General features: G+C 46.9%; 1 protein-coding gene across 1 annotated transcript in view; it reads left to right on the top strand.

Moving 5' to 3' along the window:
- The window catches only part of snapc4 (small nuclear RNA activating complex, polypeptide 4), a 143,608-nt gene that overhangs the window by 83,397 nt on the left and 41,417 nt on the right, over positions 1-18,794 (top strand). Inside the window, exons 16-21 of the mRNA XM_034169629.1 lie at positions 4,657-4,760; positions 8,689-10,317; positions 10,441-10,734; positions 10,953-11,392; positions 11,573-11,727; positions 12,505-12,782. Of these exons, the coding sequence (XP_034025520.1) occupies positions 4,657-4,760; positions 8,689-10,317; positions 10,441-10,734; positions 10,953-11,392; positions 11,573-11,727; positions 12,505-12,782 (2,900 nt within the window). The remainder of the gene's footprint in view (positions 1-4,656; positions 4,761-8,688; positions 10,318-10,440; positions 10,735-10,952; positions 11,393-11,572; positions 11,728-12,504; positions 12,783-18,794) is intronic.

The following is an 18,794-nucleotide window of genomic DNA, read 5'->3' as shown; positions in this document are numbered from 1 at the left end:
CATGCATTACTGGCTACAAAGTGGACCTATTACTCTGATTTGATCAACAAAAACAAGCATAACTCAAAGTTCTTGTTCAACATGGTGGCAACACTTATTCATGGACAACCACCTGTAGTTCGCTCTCCTTTTACAGCACAAGATTTCCTGGATTACTTTGAGAAGAAAATAGAAGACATTAGGTTAAACATATCCCAGCATGCCTTAACCCAGCCACTACACCCTGCTATTGAGGTGGGCGCCATTACTGGAGTATTACCTAGATTTACAGAATTTGATAGTATCTCCCTGGGCATGCTGACGAAACTCGTAACCTCAACAAAAAGCACAGCCTGTTTATTTGATCCTATACCAACAAAACTGTTTAAGGACCTGTGGTCCACTCTTGGACCGACTGTGCTGGAAATTATTCATCTCTCATTAACTTTTGGATCTGTTCCTAAATGTTTCAAATCTGCAGTGATTAAACCATTACTTAAGAAACCCAATCTTGACCCTAGTGTATTGAAAAACTATCGGCCGATATCAAATCTATCATTTTGCTCTAAAATTCTGGAAAAAGTGGTGTCACAGCAGCTCGTGGACTATCTTACTGAGAATAATCTTTTAGAGCCACTGCAGTCTGCTTTTAGAAAATATCATTCCACAAAGACGGCTCTCACTAAAGTGGTGAATGATCTTCTGCTTACAATGGATTCAGACAGCACTATGATTCTTGTGCTGTTAGATCTCAGTGCTGCATTTGATACAGTGGATCATCATATTCTACTTGATAGGCTGGAAAATCATTTTGGGATTACTGGGAGTGCCCTTGCATGGTTGACGTCATACTTGACCAGTTGTTCTCACCGTGTTTTGTACAGTAACACTACCTCTAACCTTAGTGACATGAAATTTGGGGTTCCACAGGGGTCCTTCTTAGGTCCCCTGCTTGTCTCCCTTTATATAGCACTCCTTGGGCACATATTGCAGCGTTTTGGGATTGCCGTTCACTGCTATGCTGATGATACTCAGTTATACATGCCGATAACTGCTGGCAATCTCATTCACATAAAATCCTTGGAAGATTGCCTTGCATCAGTGAGAAGTTGGATGTCTAGAAAACATCCTACTTTAACTCTGATAAGACTAAATGATGGTTCTTGGTCAGTGAGACATCGGCATCAATTTGACCAGTTAACGCTTAAGCCATAGCTCGTGTGTCATACATCACACTGACAAAGGGTTGGACCTTGGGGTCATTTTTGATCCTTACATTGTCCTTTGACCTCCACATTAGAAATATATGAGGACTGCTTTCTTCACCTGCGAATACAGTGACGATTCATCCCATCCTGTCTATGGCTGATGCTGAGACCTGATCCATGCATTATCTGTTCTAGATTGGACTATTGCAATGTTCTATTTTATGGTTTACCACAGTCTAGCATTAGGGCCTCTCCAGTTGGTTTCAAAATGCTGCTGCCCTGAGTTTGACACGAAGAGAAGGTTTGCACACATTACACCCAATTTTGGCATCTCTTCCACTGGCTCCTGTCTCAGTGAGATCAGAGTTTAAGGTTCTGCTACTAGTCTGTAAATGTTCAAGGACTGGCAACCTCCCTACCTAGCTGACCTAATTAAACCTTACGTACTGGCCTGGGCTTTATGTTCTCAGGGTGTAGGACTACTTTGTGTCCCTAGGGTGAATAAGACATCTGCGGGTCACAGATCTTTTTCTTATCGTGCCCCTGTTCTGTGGAATGATCTCCCTGCATCAATAAAACTGTCAGATTCTGTGGAGACTTTCAAGTCCAGACTTAAGACGCACTTATTTTCCCTTTCGTATGGCTAGCATACTGGTACAGTATAGTTCTGCCCTTTTTACTCTTTTAATTTATTATTTATTTTATTATTATTTAATTTTATTTTATTAGTAAACGGAGCGTGCCATGGCCTCCACCTTACCTTAATTCTGGGTCTTTTAGTGAAGCTTAGGGCTAGTGGCTGGCGATAACCTTAGTATTTCTTCTGTTTTTCTTGTTGTTTAATGCTGACAAATTATACAGTATTTATTGTCTTTCTGATGCCTGATTCAGTTTTTTCTCTCTGTTTAGGTGCAGCTCCATCCAGAGATGGATAAAAGCTGCATTTGCTGTATATTGTTTTGTGAATTGTTCTGTTATTTATGTCTGTATCATGGCCGAAGCAGAGGGTCACCATTTGAGTCTGGTCTGCTTGAGGTTTCTTCCTCAGAGGGAGTGTTTTCTTACCACTGCCGCTCTGGGGTTTTAGTAAGGTTAGATCTTACTTGTGTAAAGCGCCCTGAGGCAACTCTGTTGTTATTTGGTGCCATATCAATTAAAATAAACGATGGAGCGTTGAGATCAATAGACGGATCGGTTGCAGCATCTGCAGTGATGCGGTCGCGGTGAAGAGAGAGCTGAGTAGGGGGGCAAAGCTCTCGATTTACCGATCGATCTATGTTCCGATCCTCACCTATGGTCATGAGATTTGGCTCATGACCGAAAGAACGAGATCGCGAGTACAAGTGGCCGAGATGAGTTTCCTCCGCAGGGTGGCAGGGCGCTCCTTTAGAGATAGGGTGAGGAGCTCGGTCACTCGGGAGGAGCTCGGAGTCAAGCCGCTGCTCCTCCACGTCGAAAGGAGTCAGGTGAGGTGGCTCGGGCATCTTTCCCGGATGCCCCCTGGACGCTTTGCTGGTGAGGTGTTCCAGGCACGTCCCATTGGGAGGAGGCCCCGGGGAAGACCCAGGACACGCTGGAGGGACTATATCTCTCGACTGGCTTGGGAACGCCTTGGGGTTCCCCCGGAGGAGCTGGGGGAGGTGTGTGTGGATCGGAAAGGTCTGGGCGGCTTTGCTTGAGCTGCTGCCCCCGTGACCCGACTCCGGATTAAAGCGGACGAAAATGGATGGATGGATGGATGACATTGGAGATATCTCTGGAAAAGTCATGCTTCTCAAATTGAGAATAAAAACATTAAACATATTAGGAGACCAGAATCCTTGATTCCCTCAATTTTATGACGTTCCCTGTCAATACAGCTGTCCCTTTGAGTGGTTGAGGACATGGATTTTATTCCCCTCCAAGCTGCCCGTAGATCACCACTACTGTACTTCTGTTCCACATTTATCCTATACATCAGTTTAGCTTTCCTTATCTCATATCTTACCTCCCTTGTGATTTCCTTCTTTTCCTGGCTATTCCCTGTATAAAAAATATGTTTCTTTTTTTTTTTTAGAACTTTTTCAGTTCCTTAGTAACCCAAGGTTTGTTGTTTGGGAATACAGTAATGACCTTTTGGGGAATATTAGAGTCCATGCAAAATATATACAATGAAACTGTAAATGCCAGATCGTGTATATCAGGACATGAGCTATAAAAAACCTCCCAATCAGTGCAGTTCTGATCAGAAAGAGAAAGTTTGATCATATTTCCTCCATCTTAGAGTTTCCAGTTCATGTGAGGTCAGAATTTAAATTTTTATTGTTAGCTTGTTAAATTTTAAACAGACTCATGCCCTCCTGTGCAGAATGACCTGTTTCATGGATCAGATGAGAATAAAGACACATCTGTCCCATAATAACTTAGAACCTTTGGATAATAATGCGTGTTAGGTGATCAGTGAGGGCGACTCTTGTGGAGTTACCGTTTGTGGTATTGGTTGGTTTTATGTTCTATGTAGACTTTTAGTTTAGTTTGATCATGTTCTGATTTTGTGGTCCTGTTAATAATAGATGTGGTGTTTTAATTTTAAATTGTAAAAGCACTTTGGGTTTGTATAATCTGCTCCGGAGAGTTTACTGTCCTTGCAGAGCCTTTCTGTAGGAACCACACAGTCTTGATTTCAGCTCAAGTGTTTCTTCTTTGTCTTCTTTTATTGTTCATGACTTTCCGTTGGACCCCATGGCAATTGCTTTCTCCATATTGTGCTCACTAAAGTCCTGAATAGGGATAATAGAACCTTATACTGGATTAACAGAGGACCTTGGGTCACGTTTTGGTCAGGAGGACTCTATGGGTAGAACTAAGGCCTTTGTAGGACTATAGGACCAGCGTAACGTAGATGAAAGTCTACAACTTCTCCTGGAGGGGACACCAGTCCATCACAGGTTATGTCCCCAGCCTAGACTGGTACCATTTTACAGCTGAGTGGGCTGCCATGATGTAGATGAAGTGTCTTGTCCAAGGACACAGACCAGAATCAGACTTCATTCCCTCAGAGCTGTCGGCCCTGCCGGGTGCTGCTGTGGACCGTATCGATAACTTTACTTCTTGTGAGGATCAGACGGCACCGGCTGGCTCTCTGAGGGTTTGTGAGCTCTCAGATTGGAGCCGGTACGCTGTCAGTCCAGGCTGGAGGTCTCTACTCATTCTGTTGGGTGCTGAGGTGTATTGATGCTGAATTCTCGAGTAGTAAGAAGACGGTTTCTGTTGGTGTGAAGTAAAGCGCCCAGAAAGGATTCAGGGTTTGGGTGGGCGTCTAAAGATGTTCAGGTTTCTGAGCAGGATGCAGGGTAAGGCTTGTACTTGTGGTTTGCGCTTTGTAAGGTTCTGTCTGAAATGCTTCATAAGTGTTATTGTAAGTATTATTGATTATTACTTTAATTAGCAGGTGATTGACGGTGATCTGTTGTGTGTTCTGCCTTTTCAGGATGCTGGGCGAAGATCGCTGCTGAGATTCCAAACCGCTGTGACGCTCAGTGTCTGAGAGACTGGAAAAAGGTCAAGAAGGAGGAGGAGGAGTCACTGAATCCTGTACGCTGGAGGTGGGGCAGAAACATGGCGGGCGGGGCCGAGGGCTGTCCTCTTCTTACGCTTTGGTGTCTGAGCACCCGTACGGCGTTGCAGCGTGCCAGCTCCACTCTGAGCAGCGCTGGCCTCCTGCTAGGATTAGCAAACCCTCAACTTTATTTTTTTGTCTTTTTACTTATTGCAAACTAAACTTTGTGTGCAGCAGAAGTCCCAGAACCTTCGTCTCCACGGTTCAGATCGACCTTTTAGTGCAAGTCAAAGAATTTTCACTGCTTTTAAAATCTGCATTTTTAAATTGAATCACGACATCACATTTTTTCCTTATTAAATTTTTTTTAGTGGGTTTTGGTCCAGGTAGTCCGAGCTGGTGGCCTTCGGGATTTAATGTGGGCCGCGTCACCTTCCAAGACCTTCCCAGCTGGACTCATGGGGTTCGGGTACTTTCACTGTGGATTTCATGTCTGTGAATTTATTCTGGGTTATGTTTGTGAGGCTGGAAAAGCCTCTGCTGAGCCGCCTTTAAAAGGCGGGGCCCGGAGAGACACAGGCGGCGGGGCTCTCTGGAAGGTGTACCGGCTTTGCAGTCTGCTCACTGAGAAATGGTGTGGTGAAATGAGGTCTTTAGCGATGAAAAGGACTCGTGTGTTCTCAGTGTGACTCCCTCCCGAGCAGTTTGCTGGAGCAAAGTCAATTTCAATTTTCAATTTATTTTCATTATAATAGCGTCAAATCACAACAAAGCTGCTTCAAGGCGCTTCACACAAGTAAGGTCTAACCTTACCAACCCCCAGAGCAAGAACACAGGTGACAGGGGTAAGAAAAAACTCCCTCTGAGGAAGAAATCTCAAGCAGACTCAAAGGGTGACCCTCTGCTTGGGCCATGATACAGACAGAAATTACAAAACAATTCACAAAATTAATATACAGGAAATGTTGTTGATTCACAGGACAGGAGGGTCGCCAGCACAAATACCACACCCATCTCTGGATGGAGCTGCACCTTAAACAGAGAGAAGAAACAGAATCAGGCATCAGAAAGACAAAAATACTGTATAATTTGTCAGCATTAAACAACAAGAAAACAGAAGAAACTAAAGTGATCGTCGGCCACTAGCCCTAAGCTTCACTAAAAGACCCAGAATTTAGGTGAAGTTGAGGCTGCAGCACGCTCTGTTTACTAATAAATGAATTAAGAGTAAAAAGCGTAAAACAAAACTGTACCAGTATGCTGCCATATGAAAGGGAAAATAAGTGCGTTTTAAGTCTGGACTTGAAAGTCTCTGCAGAATCTGACTGTTATTGACGAAGGGAGATCATTCCACAGAACAGGGGCATGATAAGAGAAAGCTCTGTGGACCACAGACTTCTTATTCACCCTAGGTACACAAAGTAGTCCTGCATCCTGAGAACGTAAAGCCCGGGCCGGTACGTAAGGTTTAATTAGGTCAGCTAGGTAGGGAGGTGCCAGTCCTTGAGGCTGAGTGTTAACTGGTCAAATTGATGCCGATGTCTCACTGGACCAAGAACCATCATTACAGTCTTGTCAGAGTTTAAAAGTAGGAAGTTTCTAGACATCCAACTTCTCACTGATCCAAGGCAATCTTCTAAGGATTTTATGTCATTGAGATTACCAGCAGTTATTGACATGTAAAGACCTCATTAAAGCCGCTGAGGAAACCACTCGGGAGGGAGTCTCACTCCCAGGTTCTGGGGTCAGGGCGTCAGGGTTTGGGAGAATATGGGGTCTGGACTTGGACTCGCTCACTTTAGGCCTTTCATGCCACTTTTGTTTCCAGACTGGATCAGGATTTCACCTGCATGTTTATCCACACGGCTGGAAGCTCCGCCCCAAAGCTCACAGACTCTGACAGGGTCAATGTTCAGTTTGATGTCCAAACTGCTAAATTATTGTTCCATCCGTCATAAAAGTCTTTCGTCTGTTCAGCCATCTGTCTGTCTGCTCCTCTGTCTCTTTGCCTGTTCTTTTGTCTCTTTGTGTCTCTGTCTTTGTTTGTGTGTGTCTGTTCAGCTGTCTGTCTGTCTTTGTCTGTGTGTGTCTGTTCAGCTGTCTGTCTGTTCCTCTCTCTTTGCCTGTTCTTTTGTCTGTCTGTCTGTCTGTCTGTCTGTCTTTGTGTGTGTCTGTTCAGCCGTCTTCTTTCTCTGTCTGTGTGTGTCTGTTCAGCCATCTTCTTTCTCTGTCTGTGTGTGTCTGTTCAGCTGTCTGTCTCTTTGTCTGTCTGTCTCTCTGTCTTTGGCTGTCTGACTTTGTCTGTGTGTGTCTGTTCAGCCATCTTCTTTCTCTGTCTGTGTGTGTCTGTTCAGCCGTCTTCTTTCTCTCTCTGTGTGTGTCTGTTCAGCCGTCTTCTTTCTCTGTCTGTGTGTGTCTGTTCAGCTGTCTGTTCCTCTGTCTCTTTGCCTGTTCTTTTGTCTGTCTGTCTGTCTGACTGTCTTTGTCTGTGTGTGTCTGTTCAGCCATCTTCTTTCTCTGTCTGTGTGTGTCTGTTCAGCCATCTTCTTTCTCTGTCTGTGTGTCTGTTCAGCTGTCTGTCTCTTTGTCTGTCTGTCTCTCTGTCTTTGGCTGTCTGACTTTGTCTGTGTGTGTCTGTTCAGCCATCTGCCTGTCTTTGTCTGTGTGTGTGTGTCTGTTCAGCTGTCTATCTGTTCCTCTGTTTCTTTGCCTGTTCTTTGTCTGTCTGTCTGTCTGTCTTTGTCTGTGTGTGTCTGTTCAGCCGTCTTCTTTCTCTGTCTGTGTGTGTCTGTTCAGCCATCTTCTTTCTCTGTCTGTGTGTGTCTGTTCAGCTGTCTGTCTCTTTGTCTGTCTGTCTCTCTGTCTTTGGCTGTCTGACTTTGTCTGTGTGTGTCTGTTCAGCCATCTGCCTGTCTTTGTCTGTGTGTGTGTGTCTGTTCAGCTGTCTATCTGTTCCTCTGTTTCTTTGCCTGTTCTTTTGTCTGTCTGTCTGTCTGTCTGTCTTTGTCTGTGTGTCTGTTCAGCCGTCTTCTTTCTCTGTCTGTGTGTGTCTGTTCAGCTGTCTGTCTCTCTGTCTGTCTGTCTGTCTGTCTCTCTCTCTGTCTTTGTCTGTCTGACTTTGTCTGTGTGTGTCTGTTCAGCTGTCTGTCTGTCTTTGTCTGTGTCTGTTCAGCTGTCTGTCTGTTCCTCTGTCTCTTTGCCTGTTCTTTTGTCTGTCTGTCTGTTCGTTCCTCTGTCTCTTCACCTGTTGTTTTGTCTCCCTGTCTGTCTGTTGTTGTCTGTCTGTGTGTGTTCTGTCCGTCTGGGAATTTGGCTCCTGAGGGTCAGCGACCCCTCTGACCCCTCTGATGCTTCTTGTCCTCAGAAAAATAGTTATTTTTGATGATTCAGCAGAACGGGGGGGGTTCATCAGCTAAATAAATTAGCAGCTATAGTGTCATTTTTTTGTTAAAAAAAAAGATGATGTGCTAATGACAAACCCCCCGATTAAAGTCGTCAACACGTCGAACCAACAACCAGCATGTTACTGAAAACGCAGCTGAACACTACCGCAGTTAGACCCCAAATCTGTTCTGTCTTTCTTGAAGACAAACATTTAAACAAAATAAATTTCCTGGCTAAAACAAAAGTGGGTCCCAGCTGCTGTTTTTCTTTTTTTTTTTTTGGCATCGCCACTGAGCCAGTCAGCAGCTGCCTCCTAATACATCTGGACCCAAATACAGTAGAACAGAAACCACCTGGAGAAGATGGCAGCCAGACAGGAAGTGGACTAGAGACCAGAAGCTCCTGGAGTGGGCGGCTGTTAATGAGTAGAATTAAATGAAACGGTAGAAACATCTGAGTTTCAGCTGATTTGATGCTGTCTGACAGCTTCCTGTGATTATGGGACTGGATTTAAAACTGTCCTGGAGGCAGAGCATCTGATCTGAGTGTTTCCTTGTGTTCCTGCTTCTCTGCTAACAGGAACGTCCACAGCAAAAACCAGGAAGGAGGAAGGTGAGTAGCCTGGTCCAAAGGAGAAAGAGATGTCGCCTGAAAACTGTGAAAGAGGAGGAAAGCAGTGAGGAGGATGAAGAGGCGATGGTGGAGTACATGGACAGTGATGATGAGATGGTCAAAGAGAGCAAGGATGTTGTGAAGGAGGAGCAGGCACAGGAAGATGTGGAGGAGGTGGAGGAAGAAGAAGAAGAAGATAATTTTATTCTGTCTTCCATAGAGGAGTGGGTTCCTTCAGAAAAAACCTCACCATTCCCCATCCTGAAGTTCCAGCCTGCGTGGCTGGAGTCCTCTGGCCATGACCAGAACAAAAAACATGTTCGCTCAACCTTTCTAGGCCCATTTGGACGGTCTGTGATTGTTGGCCCAAAACCCAGAGAAGTGAGGTTGGAGGAGCGTCACTGTGGGCGCAGCCTGCTGATGGTAACACCAGAGCAGCTCAGAACCCAACTGTACTTCCAGGCCCAGAAGTGCAAAAACCGCAGACCCTCTCAGAACAGTTCCCACAGTGCCGCCTGTGACAGAAAGCACTCTCCCAGCCAACCTACTGATACGGCCTTGGGCTACCAGCTCCAGGCAGCGGTGACACCGTGGATTGGTCACCTGCTGATCCCAGTAAAACCTAAAAGGGGCCTAGCTTACAACCTGCAGGAACACACACAAGCCATCCACCTGTCCTCCACCCAAGTCTTCCTACTCCTCCTCCAGACCATGAATATTGACACTGCAGGTTGTAAGGACATGATCGAGCAGAGGAAGCCCAACATGGTTGGACCGCCCCCAGTTCCCTTAACCATCAAAAAGAAGAATCCAAAAACTGTTGCAGGGATGCTGCAGCAGAGGGCCTTGAGAAAAGAAAAAGGACAGTTTGACTCACAAAATACTCTGACTCCAAACCAGCCACCACTGCCACCTTCTCAAAATCACCCTGATGTTCTTTTGCAGATGCCTTCTGGCAAGACTTCCCTGGGCTCTCCTTTGTTTTATACTCCTCCTGTCTTCCAACCGCTGCAGTCGCAGCTCACCTCCTTCAAATTCATTCCTCCTGCGTTGCCCGTGTCCCCCCAGGCCACATACTCCTCAACACCTGCATTGGTTCCCATCAGTTGTCTAATGCTTTCTGTTCCAAATGTCACACACTTCTCTATGGGGCAGATGTCCTCCCTGCCCCAGAACTCCACGTCAACATGCATCCTTAATTTGTGTCCAGTGGTTGTTCCTTCTGCTCAGAACCTTCAAATAGCCATTGCCCACTCCACCAACAGGCCAGGAGCACCTGTGACTTCCAATCAGCATCCAGGGACCCAACCTTTTACCAGCACTCTTCCACCACCCCCTCAGCCAAAAACCCAAACCAAGGATAGCAGTAACAAGAGCACAAAGGCACAGGAGGCTGCTTACCGAAAACAGAATGAGGTCAACAATAATCGCACAAACGCACAAGTGGGCGGACCCAGTGACCTCGTGAGTGGACCCAGTGACCTTGTGGGCGATACCAATGTTGCTGTGAGTAAGAGTGGTGCAGGTTTGATCCTGGATGGGAAGAGGTCTCGCAAGCCGAGTGCAAAAGCCAGAGCTCTGCAGGAGGCTGCCAAGGTAAGCCGCCTGTGCCACCATTAATGTTTGTGGTTCAGGAAACTCATTGTGATGCTGCTTTAGCTAATCTCAATGCTTCAGATTTATTGTAATCTTTTTATGATTCCACTTTTTTCTGCACAGGTTAAAGCCACAAAGAAAAAACACATTTATGCCAAGAAACCTGACACGCCTCCTCATCCTCAGCCACATTGCTCCTCCGGCCCCATGCCTGCTCCACTAACGTGTGAAGCTGAGTCCGTACCGCCAGCAGAGCTCAGGTCTACTGTTGACACTCTGAGTCGCACTGGTGAAGATGGTGGGGACCTGACTGGTGCAGCTAGGCAAGAAAGCCCAGTGAGTGTAACCCAGAAAGGAAGAAAGGTTCTAAAGCCCAGCTGGAAGACCAGAGCTCTGAGGGAAGCCACTGAAACTCGGGTAAGCAGAGCTGAAGACTCGCTTGAAAGCTTCAGTTTTGTTTGATTGATCCAGAATCAAAGGAAACCAGAAAAAAGGGGCACAGTAAAATTTGAATGATGATCCTTGATGTTTGCCTCATAGTCTGCTAGGAGGAGGTCTTGTTAGGTTGGTAGACAACCCGGATACATTTATGTCCTTCTTGCACTTGATGATCTCGTTTTTGTTTTTCTGTGTAGGCTGAACACCAGAATAAGAAAATCCATTCTTACTTTCCACCAAAGAAGCAAACTCGTTTGCAGGCGGATCACTGCAAAAAGAAAGGCATGACCCCGGACAAGAGGATCAGTCATCCCCCATCAGGCTGGGGGCTGACCGGTCAAGCAACACCTATCCTGACTCCTGGACTAACGGAAGCCCCATCCTTGAGACTGCAGTTAGCTGTGCTTCCAGCTCTGGCCTCTGACCTGCCTGCAAAAGGTCCTCCCTCCTCCCACTCCACTCATGCTCAGTGTGTTCCTCATTTCATTCAGCCACACCCACTTCCCACCCTCCCTATCTGTCAGGTTAAGTCCCCCCCTGCAGCCTTTTTTCTGCCTTCAGTTTCTACTGGAACCAGTCCTTGCTCAGGTTTATCTGGCCATGCCAGCCTGCCCCCAGAGTCAACATGCCACATAAGGTTGTAACCCGGTCTGACATGCCAGCTCCCCCTCTCCCAGAAGGGAAGTATTGCAATTTGACCCATCTCTGATGTTCCTGGAGACCAAGGAAGAGGTGCACGAGTGGTTTAGTGGTTGTGGAGGTGTTGTGGTACCTGGACTGAATGTGGCTCTGCCCTACCTGCCACCCTTTGTTGCAGTCTAACTTCAGTCAGTGCTCTGCTTCGTGCAAAGAAGTGCCTGACCAGATCATCCCAGCTGCTGTGTGAGACAACCAAAACACCTGAGACCACCTACCAGCCCAATCCAGAACAACCAGATTCGACCTCGAGCCTCGGTCATGCTGGCACACCAGGTAGACCACATTCCATCTCTGACCTCAGATGCACAAAGTAGACCACATTCCGTCTCTGACCTCAGACGCACCAGGTAGACCACGTTCCATGAAATGTGACACATTTTGAGTTCAGTGGAACTCATGTTGAGTTTGTAACTGAACTGTGATATAGAAAAGTTTATCTATCAGTAATTCTTATCATGTCCTGGAAGATTAAGATTGTCATGATTATGTTTGTTGCGCGCTGACTGAGCTGCAGTCTGCTGCAGTTCAGCTGTTTTCAGGTTTTGCTTTAGACCAGAAAGACTTTGTTGAAATGGTTGGAAAGTTTTTCTTATTGTTATTATTGTTTCGGTTTTCATCCATGCAGTTCTAAAATTTGAATACATTTTGTGTTTCTAATGACAGAATTATCTCCAGTCACAGACAGGCTGACTGACAGAACTGACACGAGGTTGACTTACTGCCACCTGCTGTTCATCTCCAAGAAAAGCTTTTTTCATTTCACAAAATTCTGTTCTATTAACATCTTGTGCAGATGTCTTTAAAAAACAACCCCCTTGTTCACTGTTTTGGTGTTCTGGCAAAGTAATTTCTTCAGGATAACTGAAGTTATTCTTAGAAAAGATCACAGACAGGATGCCCCTCCTCCAGACAAGAACATGCCCAGGTGTCACCTGTTACTTTGGAGAGGTGGGGATGGATGGTTGTCTTTATTGGGTGGTTGCCATCCAGAGTAGATGTGGTTTAGTGTAATTATGACTCTTTTTGAATTGTTTTTTGTTTTTTTTACAGGTTCATGTGTCAGCGTCGACCCACAGAAAGAACAGGAGGAGACGGAGCTTGTGGCAGCCATTCGCCAGTTGGTGGCGGATGGTTTTGGTGGTAATCCAGCGTACCAGATGCTGAAGGCTCGCTTCCTGTCCTGTTTTACTCTGCCCGCCCTCCTGGCTGCTGTGCAGCCAATCACAGAGGAACCTAAGGTGTGCTCAGGCGAGGAGGAGGAGGAACCCAAGGAGGAGGAGGAGGAAGCGATGAACATAAAACAAAGTGGTAGACAGACGAGAGCCCAGGTGAGTCGCTGACCCGGGTCATGGACTCCAGGGCCGTTTGACAGAAAGTCCCGGTTCCTGTTTCAGACTTCAGAAAGTCTGACTAAAGTGGACAGCAGCAGGTGTGTGTCTGCCGTGCGGCTTAAAACTCGCCTGATCCGCGGAGGTGATGTGAAAACACCTTTCTGTGTAACTGCAGCAGCGCCCCCTTGTGCATGTTGTTGTCTCACGTGGAGTTTGTGCGTCACAGACGACAACACATTTCCACAGAGAACTGCTGCTTTTTGCACACAGTTTGACATCAGGTTTCCTCACAAAGGGGGGGGGGGGGAAGAGAGGAGAGTTGGAGAAGAGAGAGAGAGGGGGAGAGAGGAGAGGGAGGGAGAGGGAGAGGAGAGGGGTAGGGAGAGAGAGAGAGAGAAGAGGAGGGAGAGAGAGAGAGGAGGGGGATTGAGAGGAGGGAGAGAGAATTTGAATTTTAAAACACAGCTTTGTTCACAACAATTAAGTTACATCACTTCGATCAGGCGTCAGAAACGGAGCACCAAGCTCCCATTTTGCACAGACGAGAGAACATCATTTATGCACCATGTGTCTCTGAAGGTGTCCACATTTTCAGTAAGAACATAAAACTGGAAGTCCACTCTGATCCGGGCTGCCAAGAGTCCCTTCAGCATAAACTCAGGGTCCACTGACCCCTGAGCTAAAACACAGTTCTTCCGAGTCTTCCAGATGGCCAACTTGGCGAGTCCACAAAGCAGGTTAATTAAAACATGCAACCTCCTGGATTGTGCGCGATATTTAAGACAAAAAATAAACAAGCCCATAGTGAACAACAACCCACCCAAACCACCTCCCCAACAACCCAAACAGCCCTGACAACCGGTGACACTGTGCAAAAACATGGTGAACAGTTTCCCTAAGTGGACAAAAAGGACAAACCCCATCAACCCCTGGAACCAGGTGCGCCAGATACCTGCTTCGCCAGCACCCCACAGGAGACAAGCCAGCACCAAAAACCTCGGACCACCTCGAAGCCATCAACCCTGCCAAAGTGTAAGTGTGATACTTTGACACAGGTAAAATAGAGAGCATTTTACCAGTTCTCTCAAACTCTCCCAAATCAGTTGTCCTGAAAGAGAGGAGAGCCCCCTGCTCCTCCTGCCATGCCCCCACAGCATGTGAGACAGTCAGAGAGGGGAACACGTACTCACATTCATCATCCCACTGGTCAGACAGAGTACGGTTCTCAGCAAACGCTCTGTGGGGCCCTGGCAGGGAAGCACAAACCTTCTCCACCACCCTGAGCAGCATCCTAGAGGACTGAACTCCCGCCGACTCTACCAACCTCACAACAGACGTGTGCAGTAAATGACCTTATTTGGTGCACCCCGCCTCCCTCAGGCGGGACTGCAGAGTGGCAGATGACAAACCAGGACAGCTGACAAAGTCATTGAAGAAAAGAGGCTCTTCAAACAGCCACATCCCAGGTGTGCCAATGTTGACCCTGTGCACAGTGAGGACCTGCCATGCCTGGAGAACTGACCGGTAAAAAGCTGAGGTGCGCGTCCCGATGACGTCCCACCAATGCAGGAGGAAAAGATGTCATATCCAAGACCTGCCTCCTTCCTCAGCAGTACACGTGCCGTATCCTGCCAGCTCATTTCCGAGGTGTACAACAGTCTCTGAGCAGCCTCCAACCTGAAGGTCGACACCTGAGCTGAAATGTCCACCAGCCTCTGTCCTCCTTCATGAAGCAGCTTGTACAACACAGGAGTCCTGATCCAGTGATGGCCTGACCAGAAAAAGTCCACCAGTAACCACTGCAACTGCTCGATAAGGCCCCGTGGTGGAGGGAGGACAGACAGTTTGTGCCACACCGCAGAAGCAGCCAAGTTATTGGCGAACAGAGGTCGCCCCCTATAGGACATCTGGGGCAGCAACCATTGCTATTTGGACAGTCTGGCACACACCTTCTCCACCAAGCCCTCCCAATTCCTCTGACGATAACCATCCGTCCCCGGAAAAAAACCCTATTTTCAAACCCCCTTCTCCCCACCACAGACCATGTGGCAGACAGGGAGCAGTCCCTTCCTGCCACCTCCCCATCAGGACAGCCTCACTCTTCTCCCAGTTTACTCTTGCAGAGGTTCCCGTCTCATAGAGCCGTGAATTGTCTAATAACCCATCAATGTCCACCTGAGTCGTCACAAAAACAGTCTTGTCATCCGCGTAAGCGAAAACCGGCAAAACAAGGCCAGACAGCTTGGCCCTAATGCAACACAAGGGTGGCTCTATGAGTACAGCTGACCTGAGATGGGGCAGCCCTGTCTTATACCCCGCGTTACGCGTACTGGACAGCTCAACCCTCCCCCAACCTTAACCAAACATGAAGCCCCGTTATACAAAACCCCAACAAGTGAAATAAACCCTGCACCAAAACCAAACACCCTCAAAGTGGAAAACAAAAACCCATCATGAACCCGGTCAAATGCCTTCTCCTGATCAAGTAACACAAACCCACAAACCAAATCCCCAGTATTACACAAATCAAACAAATCCCTCATCAAAAAAAGGTTGCCATAATAGTCCTATCGGGCACACAATAAGACTGGTCCTTGTGAACAATAAAATCCAGGACACCTTTAACCTGTTTGCCAGTACGTTAGAAAAAAGTTCATAATCCGCACAGAGAAGTGCAACTGGTCTCCAGTTCTGCAATAGGGTAAGATCTCCTTTCTTAGGCAACAGCTCTGTAGGCATGCTTAATGTCTGAATACATGATCAAGTATATTGCTACCCCTGATGGGACACTTAACATACTGTATAAATCTTGGAAGCACTGTATTCAAGCAAGCCTTGTTAAAGTCACCAGCTATGATAGTGTCCCTTCAGGGTACGCCTTTTGCTGGAGGGTGATGATGTCATACAGATAACTCAGAGCTGTGCTCACGTTGGCCTCAGTGGAATGTAAACATCAGTGATAACTACAGCAGAAAATTCCCTCGGTAAATAGAATGGTCTGAATAATACAGACAAAGTTTCTATATCTGATGACCAGTGTTTATTAATGACATGGCTCTGCGAGCACCAATCGTTATTTGCGTACATGCAGAGACCGCCTCCCCTCTTCTTACCAGAGCTGCTGTCCCGGTCCTGTCGGTAAAGCGTGCGGCTAACTAGCTGCACACTGGTGTCTGGGATCGATGGATGAAGCCATGTCTCAGTTATAATAAGCACACTGCAGTCTCGCACAGTCTTAATAGTGGCAATAAGGAGTTCTAATTCATCCATCTTGTGCACGATGGACCGAGCGTTAAGAAGAAACAGACTGGGAAGCGGGGGTTTTGTGGTTGTCTCCGTAGCCGTGCTAGTAGGCCCGAACGACATCCCCCTTTCTCTTTCTGTCCCTCCTCCGCCTGCCACGTTTGGTCGAGCCGCCAACAATCCAGGGAGCCCCGGCTGGTCGTGTAATATCTGGGGAAATCTTATGATCCCACTGGAACTGTTTTGTCACGACGGCGCTTGACTGTAATCCAATGCAAATCAGTTCTTGTCGGCTGTAGATATGCTTTGTATAGCAAAACGAAAAAAGACAAAAGACCCCAAATAAGACAAACGTACACCATACTGGAGAGCCAAAAGCCGCAGCACTAGTGCGCGCAGCCATCATGGGAAAAATATGTCAAAAATGTACCATTTTTGACAAGCGATCGACAACCGTTAAAATAACAGTGTGACCCTTAGAGGACGGAAGACCAGTAATGAAATCTTAGTAATGTGCGACCATGGGCATTTAGGAACTGGAAGTGGAAATAAGGCACCCACAGGTGGGTGGTTAGATGACTTCTGTGTAGCACAGATTTGACATGCATTTACATGTTCCGGTACATCTGTAGTAAGCCCCGCCCACCAGAACCGCTGTTTTACTACTGATAATCCTTTTTGATTTCTGGATGGCAGAACAGGTGGCTGTCATGGCACCATCGTATTACCTCCCCCCTGAGCATTTTGGGGAAGTAAAGGCAGTCTGGTGGACAATTGGCGGGGGCAGGGTCCTTGCCTAGGCCAATTTGACCTTTGACTCAAGTAATTGCAGACACAAAACAGCACGCAGGTAGAATAGCCAGGATCGGAGGGCATGTCACCTGGGTCCCCCTCCTGGGATAAGGCATCAGGTTTACCTTTTTTTGAGCCTGGTCAATAGGACACTGAACAGTTAAAACGACTAAAGAATATTGCCCACCTACCAAACTACGAATGGTATCTGTGCCCCCTCTAACCAGTGCCGCCACTCCTCCAAGGCCACTTTTACCGCTAACAGTTTGTGGTCGCCGATGCCATAATTCCGTTATACGGGACAATTTTCTGGACAAGAAGGCGCATGGGTGCAACCTACCATCGGAGGGATTTCTCTGAGAATGCTCCAACCCCAACATTGGAGGCATCGACTTCCACGACGAACTGCCAAGTTGGGTCAGGAAGGAGTAGCACCGGGGCCGTGGTAAAGCGATGTTTTAAGGGTCCGAACGCCTCCTCACTTTCCTGGGTCCAAATGAATGGGCGGAGGGATGAGGTGACCGCATGCAATGGCGCCGCCACAGTACTGAAATTTCGGATGAATTTTCAGTAAAAGTTGGCAAACCCTAAAAACCATTGGACTTCCTTACGTGATACAGGTATGGGCCCATCCCGCACTGCTGTCACTTCCTCAGGATCCATTTTTATTTCCCCCTTAGAAATAACAAAGCCTAAAAAGGAAATGGTGAATTTGTGAAATTCACACTTTTCTGCTTTCACATAAAGCTCATTTTGCAGGAGGGTCTGTAAAACTGAACGTGCGTGACACTTGTGTGTAGCTAAGTCCAGAGAAAATATGAGGGGATGTCATCCAAATACACGAAGACAAATCTATTTAGGTATTCCCGTAGCACATCGTTGACTAAATTTTGGAAAACAGCCGATGCGTGTGTGAGGCCAAAAGGCATAACCAAATATTCATAATGACCGGATGGCATGTTGAAGGCTGTTTTCCACTCATCTCCTTGTCTGATCCTAACCAAATGATATGCATTACATAAGTCAAGTTTCATAAAGACTGTGGCTCCCTCCAATAATTCAAACGCAGAGGATATCAGCGGCAGCGGATAACGGTTGTTCACGGTGATGTCATTAAGACCACGGTAATCAATACAGGGACGGAGCGTCTTGTCTTTCTTTTCAACAAAGAAAAACCCCTCCCCAGCAGGTGAGGATGACGGACGAATTAAACCTGCTTCCAGGGACTCCCGTATGTACTCATTCATCGCGAGGCGTTCAGGTGCCGACAGAGAAAAGAGTTTCCCTTGGGCGGACTTGACCCAGGGAGAAGCTCAATGGCACAATCATAATTGCAATGAGGAGGTAACGATTTGGCTCTCGCTTTACTAAATACAACAGCTTGGCCGTGATAACAATCAGGAACCCCAGCGAGATCCGGAGTCGAACCCAGCGGCGCAGGTTCGGGTCATGATAGACATGAATAATTACAGGTTAGGTTCCATGATGTGATTTAACCCTTAACCCAATCAAAATTCGGTCCGTGTCGTTGTAGCCAGGGGTGCCCCAAGATTAGCGAGTGAGTCATATTATCCAAAACATGGAAACTGATTGATTCTGAGTGTGTGAGAAATCAATAATCTGACAGATTGTGTGCAATGAGTAATTTGGCCCAGGACGTGACCGTCCAGCGCACGTACCACCAGAGGGCGCGAGATCTTATACATTTTCAGGTGGAGGTACCTGGCAAGAGAAGACAGTATCAGGTTCAATAAAAGCTGAAACGGTAATGGTAGTCAATCAATCAATCAATTTTTTTTTTTTATATAGCGCCAAATCACAACAAACAGTTGCCCCAAGGCGCTTTATATTGTAAGGCAAGGCCATACAATAATGATGTAAAACCCCAACGGTCAAAACGACCCCCTGTGAGCAAGCACTTGGCTACAGTGGGAAGGAAAAACTCCCTTTTAACAGGAAGAAACCTCCAGCAGA

The sequence above is a fragment of the Thalassophryne amazonica genome, chromosome 5 (assembly GCF_902500255.1).
Source record: "Thalassophryne amazonica chromosome 5, fThaAma1.1, whole genome shotgun sequence".
Lineage (NCBI taxonomy): Eukaryota > Metazoa > Chordata > Actinopteri > Batrachoidiformes > Batrachoididae > Thalassophryne > Thalassophryne amazonica.
The sequence above is the reverse complement of the archived record's forward strand: the minus strand, read 5'-3'. Positions and strand labels throughout refer to the sequence as shown.